The 15,953-nt window shown below is 32.9% G+C and overlaps 1 protein-coding gene across 1 annotated transcript in view; it reads left to right on the top strand.

The window, feature by feature from the left end:
• Positions 1 to 10,896: 10,896 nt before the first annotated feature.
• The window catches only part of LOC122041959 (magnesium transporter MRS2-I-like), a 34,882-nt gene continuing 29,825 nt past the window's right edge, over positions 10,897 to 15,953 (top strand). The window contains exons 1-3 of the mRNA XM_042601860.1: positions 10,897 to 11,287; positions 11,388 to 11,417; positions 11,924 to 12,083. Coding sequence (XP_042457794.1) covers positions 11,045 to 11,287; positions 11,388 to 11,417; positions 11,924 to 12,083 — 433 coding nt within the window. The 5' untranslated portion in view covers positions 10,897 to 11,044. The remainder of the gene's footprint in view (positions 11,288 to 11,387; positions 11,418 to 11,923; positions 12,084 to 15,953) is intronic.

Genomic DNA, 15,953 nt, shown 5'->3' with positions numbered 1-15,953 from the left:
GTAGTTATTAATTAATCTAATAAAGGAAGAATTTTATTTAAGTAATAGAAGTTAATAGCGAGAAATAATAGGAAGAAAATAAGTTGCAACCGGGATTCGAACCCACGAGCTTCGCCTTAAGCCGAACACAACCAACCAACTGATCCAGCGATCGTTTCTTATTTAAGGAGGAGAAGAATTCCATTTAAGCAGAAGTTGGGACATTTAAAATAAATTGGAAAAAAAAAGTGCGCGGCTGAGGGATTCGAAACCCAGACATGTGATTTGGTCAAAACCTGGCTGACCAACTGTTCCAGTGGATGGTTCTGTTTAGAATTGGTAGCAAAATTATTTAAAGAAGTTAACAGAATATTAAGGTTATAAGAGGAGAACTTAGGGCTTGATTATTTCCCCATGACCTAGCTTTTCCCTTCGCCTTCCTCGCGTGCGACGGCGGCGATTCTGCCCGAGCGAAGACAAAACGCAGCTGGAAGTTAGCATCTCTCCGGTGGCCGGCCAAAGGGATTCCGCGAGTTCTTCTCAGATTTGAGCTTCCCTCGTCAAGAGGGAACTGTTAGCACGAAGAAGGGCCGGAGATCTCAAACCTTCCGAACCCTAAAACCTTCCTTTCTTCTCGGTTTGAATCCAAGAATGCAAGGTAAGTTGCTACTCACCTGCAGTAGGATAGTTCCGGATTCGTATTCCTTCTTGTTTCTGAATTTTCTGTGAAGATTGGGAATTCATGTTTGCTGCCGTGAATTCTTTCTTTCGGTTTCGTGTTTGATTAGGGGTTTAAGAAGAGTTCAAGGAAATTCTTTCTGCTTGAATTTCTACCGCAGCATGTTTTGCCCTAAGGTTTTTTCTGTTGCCTTATGAAGGGTTCGATTATGAACATGTTTACATGGAACTTTAATCTCAGCAGGTTATAGTTTTGTTGTGCTAAGAATTGGAGATGAAATAAGCCTTATAGGGGTAAGATTCCAGCAGGTTTCAATTATGTTGTTGAGTTTAGCATAAGATAGGCAGCAATGGTTTTCTTTTCTTATGTGTGCTTGCTACCGTGGATTTTAAAAGAGAACATGAATTCAAATTGGTTCTGTTTTAAGTGTTGGCTTTAGATATTGACTATTTCCTTTTAGACAGATAGCAAGTTACTGTTTTGTTTTGAGATGCACTGGATTTGAACAAGTTCTATATAGGTTTGGAATTAGTTGTTAGAGATAAGAGTAGTTTCAAGATTTTACCCTCTTCATTACATTACTGCTGAAACATGCTTGAGGATTCTATTGCTCTATATAAGTATGAGATTTCAGTTTCAGATTTAGTTTCTTATGCTTCCTTAATTAGTTAGAACAACTCATTCCTCTTGTGCTATATGATGAACAAGAACAGCCCATTAATCCTATACTAGCTTCAGAGCTTGCTTTGCAGATTTTTGATTTATTCTAGTATGTTGTTTAGACCTTCCTATTTGTTGTTAGTTAAGCATGTGTAGTTTTCTTTACTACTAGATATACATGAGCAGTTTCTTTAGTTTTCATTTGTTATTGATTATAGAATGAGCAGTATTGAGTTAATTCCTAGTTTTGTTTGCTATATGTTGAGCATGATCAGTTTCCTTTGCCACGAGATATGCATGGGTATACTTTCTAGTTTTCCTATGCTATTAGATTAACTTGAGCAGTTATATATATGTTGTTTATTTCAGGATTTCAGAATTTGTTTTCCTTTGTATTAAACCTGTTGTAGCATGTTTGAAGAAGTTAGATATGCTTTCTTTTGATTTGTCTCTGATATAGCATGCTTATAGAAGTCAGATTTTCTTTCCTTTGATTTAATCCTGTTGTAGCATGCCTATATTCTTTTAAGAGTTTAAGAAAAATATAAGAAAGATAAAGAAAAGAAAGAAGAAGGTCAAGGCCTTAAGTAGATCCCAAAGTCAAGACTTTAGGGATTTTGGCACACAAGGTGCTAAAGAAAATGCCGAGGCATTATATAGAAGTATTAAAAGATAACAAGTATTTTACTTTTATCAGTGGCACTGTGTTGGACTCTCTGTCCTTGGGTTGGGTAGTAGTAACGGCTCGGCCGACGGTCGACGGTCGACGATCATAGGGTCGCCAAATGGGCCGCCAAATGGGCCGCCGAATGGGTCGGATCGTTACAAAAGTAAAAGCACAGTTGCCGGGCCCAAGAAGAAGTTGATTATTATTTCGAAATATTATAAGTATAAGTTTTGAACAAGTAAAGCAAGTTTTACATAAGTATAAAGTATTTAAAGAATAAGTCTTTAAACAAGTGAAATAAGATTCAGAAGGTGTTTAAAATTCAGTAAGCTTAGTTCTTTATGCAAGCATAATAGTATAGACTTGCCTTACATGTTTAGCCTTTCAGTATGTTTCTTTCTAATAGAAGAGCATGAGTTAGTTTACTGTTCTTTGCTATTTATGAGCATGATTAGCTATACATGTTTAGTATTTCAGTTAGTATGATTCCTTTGCTATGTATGAGCATGAGTAGCTTTACATGTTAGCATTCAGTTTTAGCATGTTTTTATTTATATACATGCATATCGAGATTTTGTGAGTTAGATAGCGCTTACTAAGCAAATTTTGCTTATAGACTACACTTCCTCTTACTGCAGATACAGGAAAGGAAAAGATATAGAAAGGAAGGCGACAAGGAGGTGTTCGAAGGATGTGTGATGCCAGGACTATGGAAGCCTTGGGACTAGGAAAGTAGTTTTAGTTTAGTTTTTATTGTCTTTTGCTATGTTAGGAGTATTTGAGATAGTATTTGTTATTTTGATATGATTAGGACGTAGTAGAAGAATTGTAATATTGTGTGATGATTTCTTGTGTTGTTTTCTTTATTTGGATTTATTATACTGCGTGGTTGATTGATATGTGTTCCAGCCGCTTGTGGCTGAGTATATATTGTATGTATTGTTGAATAAGGTCACCGGTACAGGGGAGACTCTGTCGAAATTTTTCGGTAGGGTTTCCATGTGATTTTTAATCATACCGGTTAAGTAGAGTTAGTAGTTAAGTAACGGTCATCCTTAGAGAGTAGTAGTAGTAAGAAGGGTGGTCGTTACAAGTTTCATCTCCGAACCTCGTTACATCGCTGCGTCTAAGGTTTGATCTTCTCGTTCTCGTTCCTATTATATTATTTCCGCTGCGCTAACCTAATTCGTAGGAAGAAACGAGAAATTTGGATCAGCTATTCACACCCCCCCCCTCTCTAGCCGCTATCCGAAGGCCCTAACAAATACTTCTAATAAAAGAATGATTCTTTAAAAACTGAAATGTTTAAACAAAAATCTGCATATAAGCTTAATCAAAATCTGCATTCAAGCTTATTAAAAATCTGCATTATAATCTTAATAAAATCTGCACTTGTAAGCTTAATAAAATTCTGCACACTAATGCTTAACAAAAATCTGCACTATAAGCTTAAATAAAAATCTGCACTATAAGCTTAATTAAAATCTGCACTATAAGCTTAATTAAAATCTGCACTATAAGCTTTCATAAAAATCTACATTATAAGCTTAATTAAAATCTGCATTATAAGCCTACATAAAAATCTGCACTACAAGCTTAATTAAAATCTGCACTATAGGCTTAATTAAAAATCTACACTACAAGCTTAATTAAAATCTGCACTATAAGCCTACATAAAAATCTGCACTATATGCTTAATTAAAATCTGCACTATAGGTTTAATTAAAAATCTGCACTATAGCTTAATTAAACTCTACACGATAGACTTAATTAAAAATCTGCACTATAAGCGCTTCTCATGCTTCGAATTCAAGAAGAACAAAGGTCCAAAACTACTACTGCAGGTGAGAAGCACTTACCTTGATTCTTGGACTCACAACCGAACAAAAAGGGCTTCTAGGACCTTGGCCGGCCGCTGGAGATGATGCCCTAACTCCCTTTCATTTTCTGCTCGAGCTCCGCCATCGTACGCAGAAGAGAAGGAGAGAATGGTTTAAGTCACAGAAAAACAGAGCATCAACTTATCCCTTTTTATAACTTAATATTTCTGTTAACTCCTTAAATAAATTCGCTATATTTTCTAAACAGACAAATCCAACATCAACTTATCCCTTTTATAATTCAATATTCTGTTAATTATCTTAAATAAATTCGCTACTTTTTCTAAACAAACAAATCCAACATCAACTTATCCCTTTTATAATATTCTGTTAACTATCTTAAATAAATTCGCTACCTTTTCTAAACAGACAAATTCAATATCAACTTATCCCTTTTATAATCCAATATTCTGTTAACTATCTTAAATAAATTCGCTACCTTTTCTAAACAGAAAAATCCGTTTGCTCACCTGGTCAGTTGGGTTTTGACCAAGTCAAAGGTCGTGGGTTCAATTCTCGGCTTGGACATATTTTTTGTCGAAACTTCCTTTGTTTAGTAAAAATACCAAACGACCTCCAAAAATTACATAAAAATACTCTAAAAATTTCTAAAAATCTCTAGAATATTTCTAAAATATTTCTAAATATTTTTAAGAACTTTTAGAACTCCTAATGAGGAAAATTGGGTCGTTACACCTCTATAGGGATAAAACTTTATCCCCACATTTTGGATAAATTTTGATTTTGGGCGCCTTGGACAGGTCTAGACACCTCGGACTAGCTCGTGGCACCGAAAATTCAACATTTTGTTGACTTTTGGTCCCTGTCTTCTGCTCCGATTCTGCTCGTATTGGTTTGGATCTTCCGCTCCGGCTCAGCTCACTTGGGTGATTTCGGCCATTCAAAATAGGGCTCACCCAAATCCAACTTCTGGCCTTCAAGCAATCTTCCACTCTGGCTTCTAGTCCCTTGGAAGCGTCACACACCTCCTTCTCATCCTCTCGCATACTCTTCCGCAACATCTCATCCCTCGGACGCACCGAGTCCGTCGGCTCTCTCCCGCATCATCCTTTTCGCTAGCTGCGTCTTTCGCTCGACTTCCTATACTCCTAAGTTCCTGCACACTTAGAGAAAGGGATTAAACACTAACATGACCTAACCTGACTTGGTTGATCATATCAAAACTATCTTGGGATATTAACAAAAGTGAATTTCAAATGAACCTTGTAGGTGAACTTAACTATTTTCTAAGGTTACAAGTCAAACAAACCAAGGAAGGTATTTATGTTTATTAGACTAAGTATGCTAATGAACTAATTAAAAGATTTGGAATAGAAAATTCTAAAGACTTAGCAACTCCAATGACCTTATATGTCAAATTAGATAATGACCAAAGTGGAAAAAGTGTAGATGTCAAATACTATAGAAGTGCTATAGGTGGGCTTTTGTACCTAATTGCTAGTTGATCATATAAACTTGTTTTAGTAGGCATGTGTGCAAGATTTCAATCTTGTACTAAAGAGTCACTCTTAGCAACAGTTAAAAGAATTTTAAGATATATAAAAGGTACTCAAAATATAGGACTATGGTATCCAAGACTAAGTAATTTTGACTTAGTAGGATTTACTAATTTAGATTATGTTGGATGTAAGTTAGATAAAAAAAGTACTAGTGAAAGTTATCAATTTCTAAGGTAATCATTAATTAGTTAGAGTAGTAGAAAACAATATTGTATGACCTTATCCACCACTGAAGGTGAGTATGTTTCTATAGGTGGATGTGTAGCTCAATTATTATGGTTAATGAACACACTTAAAGATTATGAACTTAATTATAAAAAAGTTCAAGTTATGATTGATAACATTAGCTCCATTAATCTAACTAAAAATCTTGTACATCATTAAAACCAAACATATAGAAGTAAAATATCATTTTGTTAGAGAACACATATCAAATGGTGACATTGAACTTAAATATGTTGAATCCAAATCTAACATAGCACACATCTTCATAAAACCCTTAGTAAAAGCTAAGTTTAGTACACTTAGAAGAAGACTTAGATTATATAAGATAGACTAGACTTATTTGTAGTTGACTTTAATTTTATTTCCTTTTGAATTATAGTTGACTCATTTTCATTTTGACTTTATGTTGACTTATTACGACATGGAAGTATGACTTATATTATTAGTGTTACTTATCTTATCTTTGCTTATGTTGACTTGATCACATACTTAATCTTGGGTTATTTACATTTGACTATATACTTTGATTTAAGTTTTTATTATCTTTTCTTTACAATTTAACCCATTGTGGCAAAAGGCGAAACACTCGCCCCCAGCGCCCCCGCCGTACCCGACCTAAGGAGGAGAGAGAGAGAGAGAGAGAGAGAGAGAGAGAGAGAAGGGTTAAAGGGGTTTATTTAAAGTTAAATTTTCTAAATTGTTTGTTTATAAATTTTCCAATTTAAATAAACTTGATATGATTAAGGAGGAGTTATGTCATAAATTAATATATTCATGTATGATTGCACTAATTATATTTTTATCATATATTGAATATAAATTCTAAACTTATTTTTTATTATTATTGTTTACTAATTTTAACTAAGTTTTCATACTATCAAAAAGGGGAAGAATATTAGTACTGGGAATACAATTTTGAATCAAAAGTTTTGATGCATGACTAAGATTAAAATTAGGTTTGTTGAAATTTAACAAGTTATGTCAAGTGTGTAAGAGCAAATTACTTGACAAATGATGAAATCCTAATTGGGAGCCAAGCAATGGTTAAGTCCTAGTAAATCTAGGCAGTTGAAATCCTAGTTAGGACAAGACACTGACTAAGTTCTAGTGGAGCCAAGTAACTGAAGACCTAGTTAGAAGTTAGGTAGAAACTAAGTCTTGGTTGGAAGCCAAGCAAGAAAGTCCTAACTGAGAGTTAAGTGAATCAAATTCAAGTGGAACCAGTTAGGAGTTGCAGGCTTGACAAATAAGTCTAAGTGAAGTAAGCTGAAACTTGAAGCTTAGCAGACAAGTCCAAATGGAGTAAGCTGAGAGCTGAAATTTGACAGGCAAGTCCAAATGGTATTAACTAGGAGTTGTAGCTTGGTACGTCAGTCTAGATGGTTTAGCTTTGAGTTGAGTATCTAGACTTAAAGTAAGTGTGAGTAACTTTACATTTTCCGTCATACTCATTATATGTAACAATTGCAGGAAGTAAAGTTCAAAAGTTCCAAGCGACAGGAGGGAGTTTGGATGACTGGCTAGTGATAACTCTTGATGAGGGAAATTGGAGGGTCCAGGTGACCATATCTAGGTCGTGGCAACTAGAGCATATGGGGGAGTGGGGGCAACTTCCAGGCGACTAGGAGATGATGTTATCCAGCGATACGAGCGAGTCGGGTCAAGATTAGATTGACATCTCTCTAGGCGACCGAAGGGCCATCGGGTGATTAGAGAACATAGTTAACGTAATTTATCATATAAATGTTGCAGCCACGTCAATAGCTTCCAGACGATTGGGGAGGCTCTAGTCAACTTGGGTTTGCTACGTCAATAATAGAGAAGGACTATATAAAGGGACTCGAGGCAGAACTTTCAAAACACTCATTCACTTGATCCAATTAATTCATGTGCTCGTGCTCTAGTGCTCTTTTGCTCTCTATGCTACTATATGTTGCAAGTTTGTGCTTCAATTTTGATCAACAACACCTAGGGTAATTTTTTATTATTTCTTATGTTGTCATATCTGTTTATTTGAACTTAATTTTCTTTAAAGTTTTTCCACTTTCTAGAGGATTTTTAGGAAGGAAAAATTAAGAAATAAGAATGACTTTATTTTAATTGATAAACTGCTGAGTCATTCTTACATGTTTGTGCTGTATTATTTTATTTGATTAAATTTGTGCTAGTTAAATTATTTCCACCGTATTACTCTATTTTTTTTATTGTCTTTTAAGTTATTTCAATTTGTCAAATTTGTAATATTGTTCATCCCCTCTAGCGTCGTGTTTGATCTTATACAAAAGATACTATTGAGTCCTTTGAGCATATCTATGATAATTAGGAATTTTAGGTATCCTTGGATAATAAAAACTTTTGTTTAATAGATATTCCTGACTCCATGAAATAGAGAGTATTTGTTCTTAGTACACTGACTAAAATAGTAAAGGACAGATATACATTTATAAAGATAAAAACACCTTCAAAAGAAAACCTAAAAAACGAAACTCTCGTATAAGAGCAAGAAAACTCAATAGATATCAGCTACTATGTTGCAGTAGACAAAGACGACCTACCAATATTGTCGAAAGAGCTCCAATGATTGTTGGTGTCTTTGGAGAAAAAGAAGTTTTATAGTTACTATGTCATCGAAACAAGAGTTTGAGCTACAACTCTGGTGCGAAAAATGAAAATATTCTAGAATGACAACAGAGGAGATAGCTCGTGACTCAAAATTGATTGAGCATGGAGTAGGGGTGCAAACTAATCAACTCCTAAGTTTTTTTAAGCTAAATTAAAAAATATTTGATTTATATTCTAAATTATCAAATTCGAGTCAAACACAAATATATTTGATAATTTGTAAGTTAAATTTGAATGTATTTTATTTTGTTCGATTGTTTATAAGTTAATTACCTACTTTTATTTAATATTATTATTAATTTTTATTACATAACAGATATATTTTTAAATATAACATTCTCACTTTACCCCCACATGTATAAGTTCACTAACTTTAATATTTTGTAGTTTAAATATTCTCAAATTAAAATTTGAATAACTAAAACCAAACTTTGAATTTGAGTAATTTTGAGTTACAATTTGATTTTTCTCAAACCAAGATTCAAACAACTCAAAACTAAACTCGAACTTAAATATCAATATTTTATACTATTTAACTTAATTTGATTTGCTTGCACCTTGGAATTGGGAGTATAGAATACGGACAAAATGATATACTATAAAATGGATACATATTTTGGTAAAATTCAAACGTTCAATTTGGGTATTTGCATGATTTAACAAATTGTCCTTCCGTATTAGTCCTGGGACGGATTAACGGGGACATTGAGAGCGAGCGTATTCATTTTTTTGCCATCATAATTTAATAAATTACCTTAAAAATTAGTACAATATTCACAAATTGAGTTAAAAATTATCTTCGTGGCCTTAAAACTTTTTCAATCACCTATTTTTGGTCATCTAATTTTTTTTCTGAATAAATCAGTTATTCAACTTTTTTTAATAGATCACTTATAATCCATTCGTCAAATTTTTCTAGAAAGATTGATGAAAACTACGAAGCATACCTCCTATGTGCCTTTTTAGAGGGGTAAAAGACGTCCATCACTCGCACGATGTTCGACCAAAATCCCATAGCTATGTTCGTAATTTCCAAGGTGTTGCTTCCTAGAAAGATCTTCATTAGAGAGGTTATTACTGGCATGCCGCAGCTGCATTCCGCCAATTTACCACTAGGGAGGTTGTCATCATCGCCGGGCACCAAAGAGGAGGTAGCGATAGTAGGGGTGATATCCTTCTACGATAGTTCTTGTTAATCTTTCTAAAAAATTTTGACGGAAAAATATAAGTGACCAATTAAAAAAAATTGAAAGGTCAAAAATAGACGTTTGAAAAATTTAAGAGTTAGGGAGGTAATTTACCCTCATAATTAATATTTCTGTTCATTTACTATAAAGTAGTTGATACCATATTCACGTGATATTATGCCAATTTAATAAATACATGTGCTTAGATATTCTTTTAACTTAAGATCGAAAGTTTCTAAATATTAGTGTGAACAATAGCAACATTATGAAATTTCAATAGCCATTATACTGAATTTGAAGAAAATAAATTTAAAAATATTGAAAGGTTATTATAAATTTATATATTAACCTGCAATAAATTAATATAAAAATAATTTTTGAGGAAACATGTGATATCAAACTTGTAGTTTTGGTTATCTTTATTATTTACATGAATATCTTTATAGTTTTCGAGAAAGCAGGTAAATTTCATCCACTAAATTTGATAAAAACTATAAATATTAATTATTAAAATAAAAAATGTACATAAATAATCTTAATATTAATTTTATTTTTAATCTACTTTTATAAATTAATCTTCAAAATATACTTTGTGCATTATAAATCTTGGAAAAAAAATAATAAAAACAAGACCTCTTAAATTATGTAAATTTTTAAAAGGGCATCCATATTTTTTAGAGTCAAAAGGTGTCTCATGATGTATTATCTCGAGAATACTATTACTTTTAATAATATTATTATAGCAGTTAATCGTATTTATTTTAACGTATAACAATTATTTGTAGCTCATATAATATTATTTCTTACTTTTAATATTATTACAGCTATAACTAACTGCTACAATTTATAACACATATTATTATTCTTGTAGTATTGTAATAGTTATTTAGTAGTTAATATAATTATGTAACTGGTACAATTATTTTAAAATGATTTTAATAAAATTTAGATAGTTTTAATAAGTCGGTAAAAAGTATTTTGATATAATAGTATTAAGGATTTATGATTTAAGATTTTAAAATTTAACTATAACTATATAGCTGCTAAACTTAAAGTGATTTTAAAAAGTTTAAGTAATTTTAATTAATAAAATGGTAAAGAATATTTAATATAATAGTTTTTTTATTTATAGTAACGGATGGAATAATAGTTATTTTGGGTAAAAAAAATATTTGATGGAATGTTTTGTTAAAGATATTATTTAGACGATTTACACATAATTTGTAATGCTATTTTGTTTTTTATCCATAAATATGCCTTAATTGCTTTTTAATTCCATCCACTAAAGGGCATCCACTAGATGCCATTCTATCCCTTCCTACCCTATCCATCTATACTAATCACTAATTATTTAGTATTTTTAATTGTCATAATGCATGATTTTCAGGCTCCAATATTTTTGCCTTATTCAGAGCGGGGGAAAATGACAATTTGATTCTTACTATAAATATATTTATTATTATTATATTAAAAAAATTTGATTAATCGATAAAGAAAGGGGGCTCTTTCAGTTTTAACGCTTTCCGCGATGGTTCTCCGGCCTCCGCCTTCCCCACCTGGTAGCGCCTAACCCAGTTCCGAGTCGCCAGTTGAGACTTGAGATGTGAGGTCCACCGACGGCGGAGATGGCGCGGGAGGAGTTGGTGCCGGCGGCGGAGGTGCAGGCCTCTCTAAAGAAGAAGACAGCGGCGGCAAGGAGCTGGATTCTGTTCGATTCCCATGGGGAAGGCACGATCTTGGACGTCGACAAGTATGCGATCATGCACCGAGTTCAGATCCACGCGCGGGACCTTAGGATTCTTGATCCTCTCCTCTCGTACCCTTCTACGATTCTGGGACGGGAGAGGGCCATCGTTCTCAACCTGGAAGTGAGTTAGTTGTCTTGTCTTTGAGTTGAGTGGCTTTGCAGTTCATTCTGTCTAATTCTGTCTTTTCTCCTTGTCTCTTTTTTTTTCTTCTCGGGAGCAGCATATAAAAGCGATCATCACCGCGGAAGAGGTAATGAAATAAAGCTTTTTTTGGTTGTAGAATTTCTTGTTCTGGTCATTATTAATTCATGGTTCGAGAATTCATCATGAAACATCACTGCTTTGTGATAAAAGGGATCACCACCGTTGGTCGGTTATGAAACAATGTCAGGACTCGTTGTTCTGATCCAGATAACTTCTTTTTCTTGAATATTAGAGTTTACTCACTGATAATCCATAAGTGGACAAGTGAACCTCCTCTAAGTTACAATATGCATAACACGAAGGCTCAACTTGTTTCCCGTTTTAGATAGTTCTTTGTTTGCTTATCAGGTAAATTTGAAGTAATTGTTGTCATGGTTTTCGAGTGGAACAAGGTAATTATGGATTTGAAAGAGTTTACTTTTCTTGGAGTCAGCTTCTGAAATTTAGTGAACTTAATTTATACAAGCTTAATTCGTCCATGATCACTAGTTTTGCACTTAGAAAATGGATTTTCCTATTGTTTGCTAATGGTGAAATATACCTTGGAGCTAGGTTTTGCTTAGGGATCCCTTTGAAGAAAATGTTATTCCGATCGTGGAAGAGCTTCGTCGACAATTACCATCAGCAAATTCTATCAACCAAGCACGAGTTGAAGGGATGGAAAACGGTGGATTTAGTGGTCCACATGATATAGAGGCCATGGAAGAAGATGGTATGTTATGCTGACTTTTATTTATACACGGTGGATTTTATTGTGATATTTTGTAGTGTATCATAATTTAATGCTAATTTAGTCCCCCATCGTGAAAAGGAAATTCATTTCCCTTCTTTGTTTCTTTTGATGGTGTTAACTCTATCAATTGCAAAGAAGTTACTCAGATGGTCAAATCTAATACAAATTCAGCTCTTTATTGAGTTCTTCCTCAAGTCCTTCGAAAATGACTCTATTTGTTTGATGGAAAATAAAGGGCAGCCCGGTGCACAAAACTCCTACCATGCGGGGTTCCTAGGAAGGATCCATTATACACAGTTTTATCCTATTTTTTGCAAGAGGCTGTTTTCAGGATTCGAACCCGTGATCTTTTGGTCACAAAGTAACAAAAGTTTGGTCAAAGGAAAATTTTGTTTTGGTTAATGAAAAATGAAGAAAATTGCATTAACTCAAAACTTTTCAAATACATGGGATCCTAACTAAGGTTTAAAATTTTGATCCGTGTCGAGGTTTCGATCTCAGACCGGAATGATATGGTTTTGGTATCGTATCGTGCCGTGTCGATATAGTTTCAGTATTTTTTTTATTTATATATAGTAATTATAAGATAAATATGTTTATGGTGTGTATAAAAATAAGTTGTATATTGATTTTGTATAAGTTCTTAATTATTGTAGAAAAAAAAATTAAATATAATTTTTACTAAATAAAATTGATTTATCTATACTAATAAGTATATAAATTAATACAAAGATATATAATAATTATATAAATTAACTATTTATTCATTTAATTAATTATTAATTAAATAATATATATTTTAAATAGTAAAAAAATATCAAGCAAAAAAAAATAATAATAAAAAATTATCGGAATATAAATCTAAGTTATTAGAATTTTTAATTTTTTTTTAGAATTTTTAAAGAATTTTCTAAATGAAATTTAGTTTTTTATATATTTTATTAGGATAATTTAATTTGAGTTTATAAAAGTCTGTTCGAAATATCACACTTACCTTAGGAATTGTTTAAATTAATTAAATAAATAAAAATGAAAAAAGAACCCGATGCGAGGCGAGATGCAACAGATCACGGGGGAGGACAGGATGCGTCCGGCGTAGTCGGAAGTGTGGCCGGACGCGCCCGGCGGCACGGGAGGAGTCTCCGGATGCTTTCGCCGGTGCTGAAGGAGTCCGGCGATGCCTTCGGCGCTGAGAAGCATCCCGTAACTCCTTTAGTGCCATCTGTGACGGCGTTGAGACGGGGATGCTTCTGGTGCCGGTTTCGGCTGCCAGGCGGAACGGTAAAAACCGTCCGTGCCGGGCGGCACGGAACGACATTTCATTCCTTGATCCTAACTATTTTTTTGATAACATTACTTATTTTTCATAAAATAATAAAAACCCTAATTATTCAATAAAAACTCTAACAAATTTTCTGAAAAAGTAAACAACCTTTTACAAAAACTAGCTATACTATCATATCCTATAATTTGTAGAATCACGATCTAATGATTTATTATAAAAGTTTAGTCTAATTTAAGGAAATACGTGATTACAAAATCATGATTTCTCACACTCCCCCTCAAGATAATGACAAGCGTTTATTATTTCCATTTTGGGTACAATATTGAAAAATCCCGAACTACTTAACCCTTCTGTAAGTATATCTACAAGTTGCTCATGTGTAGATACATAAGGAGTAAAAGTCAACTTGCTCTCTAGGTTCTCCTTGATGTACTATCTCTCAATGTCAATGTGCTTTATGTTGGACTTGATTATGAGCTATGTGAATCGCAAATTTATTATAACAATAAAGTTTAATTGGGTCATACCACTTGATTTTCAAGTCTTCTAAGATAGTCTTCATACACAAATTTTGAGCCATTGCTTGGAATTTTGCCTCTGCACTAAATCACACTACTACATGCTGGTTCTTTCTCCTCCACATCATGAGGTTACCACCAAGAAATGTGCAATATTTGATGGTTGGTTTCCTATCAACCATTGATCTAAAGCATAATCAACATCCATATATGCATCTAGCATTGGATCTCCATTTCTTTTAAATAGAATATCCTTTCTTCATGTTCTTTTAAGATATTGTAATATTTGGTGGGCTTCTTGCTGATGAGTTTCTTTTGGATTATGTATGAATTGACTAATCAAATGTACTGTGAGCAGATGAGACTGATAAAAATGTACTATGCACATATATTATTTACTATGCATGTCTTATCTAAGACAGATAAATAAGTTTTAAAAGAACATACAAAATAAACAAGCTTGAATACTAGTAAGCTTGGTTCATCAACGCTGATGAACAATTTATGAATAAAGTTATTTATTAATTTAAAGAAAAATTAATTGTAAATTTTATCTCTTAATTTTTTATTCAAATATATAAAATTTATGATTTTTTATAATATAATTTTTTCTATAATATATTAAAAATAAGGAAATAATCTAAGTTTCATAATTAGATAATTGTTTAACTAATTATAAGGACAACAACATTGTTGTTGAGTTTGATAAGCTTGAGTTGGGATCGAGCTTGATAAATTTTTTAATAAATAAGTTTGAACAAGCTTGATAAGTAAATAAACAAGCTTGAACACAAGTAAGCTTGGCTCGACTTATTTACACCCCTACTTGTTGATTTGCATGCTGGCTTGCTTTTTTTTAATGAGATTTGAAACATATTTCTGATGGGAAATAAAAATGCCTTAAAGTGAGCCACCCCAATCTCTAGAAGGTATTTCTTATAAGTTGTCTCTTTTTATTATCATTTCTTGTAACTATTATATGACCATCATTATCCATGCCCGTGATGATTGTTAATGTCCATCTAGGGCTTTCTTCAATTTACATACAGGATGAGCATCTAAATTATTTTCTTATCGATCAAATCTTTATATACATTTCTTCCTTTAGTTCTCCATGCAAAAATGCATTCTTGACATCAAATTGTGACAACCCCCAACCAAATCAAATAATATTCATTTTTTTAGATGGAGCAAATGTCTCTAAATAGTCAATCCCATCGATTTGAGTATAGCCCTTAGCTACCAACCTTACCTTATATCTCTCTATTGATCCATTTACTCTATATTTCTCTATGTAAATCCATGTACACTCTATAGCTTCCTTTCCTACTTCAATTTCACCGATTCCCATGTTTTGTTCTTCTTTGGTGCCCTCATTTCTTTATTTATCGTTTGTTTCCATTTCTCATTTGATAATGTCATTGATAAAGTGGTAGGTATGACAAAGACATTTAGGTTAACTAAAAAGATTTTATGTGATGGTAAATAATGTTTAAAAGGTAGGAAATTTACAAGAGGGTATATGATCATCTTTGCTTGATAATCTCCGTCCTTATCTTACAACATGCAATTCTCTCCCTGAAGACAAGGTATAGTGAAGGAAGATGCATGTTCATTGAAAGTAATATCCACTGACGCATCCAACTTCTTTGATGGGGGATGATGACATTTGTATCCTTTCTGAGCTGAGGAATAATTACAAATACACATTTTAACGCTCTTGGGTCTAGCTTCCCTTATGTTGATTATGCATATGAACAAATAACACACACCTAAATATCTCAGGGACAAGATTATTTATAGTGTTTATATTTGAATAAAATGTAGAGAATGTTTTTATTGGACTCTTGAACCTTAAGATTTTGGAAAACAAATGATTTATAAGATGAACCATTGTATGATTTGCTTTCTAAGAAAGATTTAGGCACATTTTTCCTAAATAAAAGAGCTCTTGTTGATTGATGGAGATTACTATGTTTCCTTTTTGCATTTCCATTTTGTTGTGGTGTATTGATACAAGATGATTTATGTATTATTGTTCTAAAA

This window comes from Zingiber officinale, chromosome 2A, assembly GCF_018446385.1.
Source record: "Zingiber officinale cultivar Zhangliang chromosome 2A, Zo_v1.1, whole genome shotgun sequence".
Lineage (NCBI taxonomy): Eukaryota > Viridiplantae > Streptophyta > Magnoliopsida > Zingiberales > Zingiberaceae > Zingiber > Zingiber officinale.
This window is presented reverse-complemented; position numbering and strand designations above follow the sequence as displayed.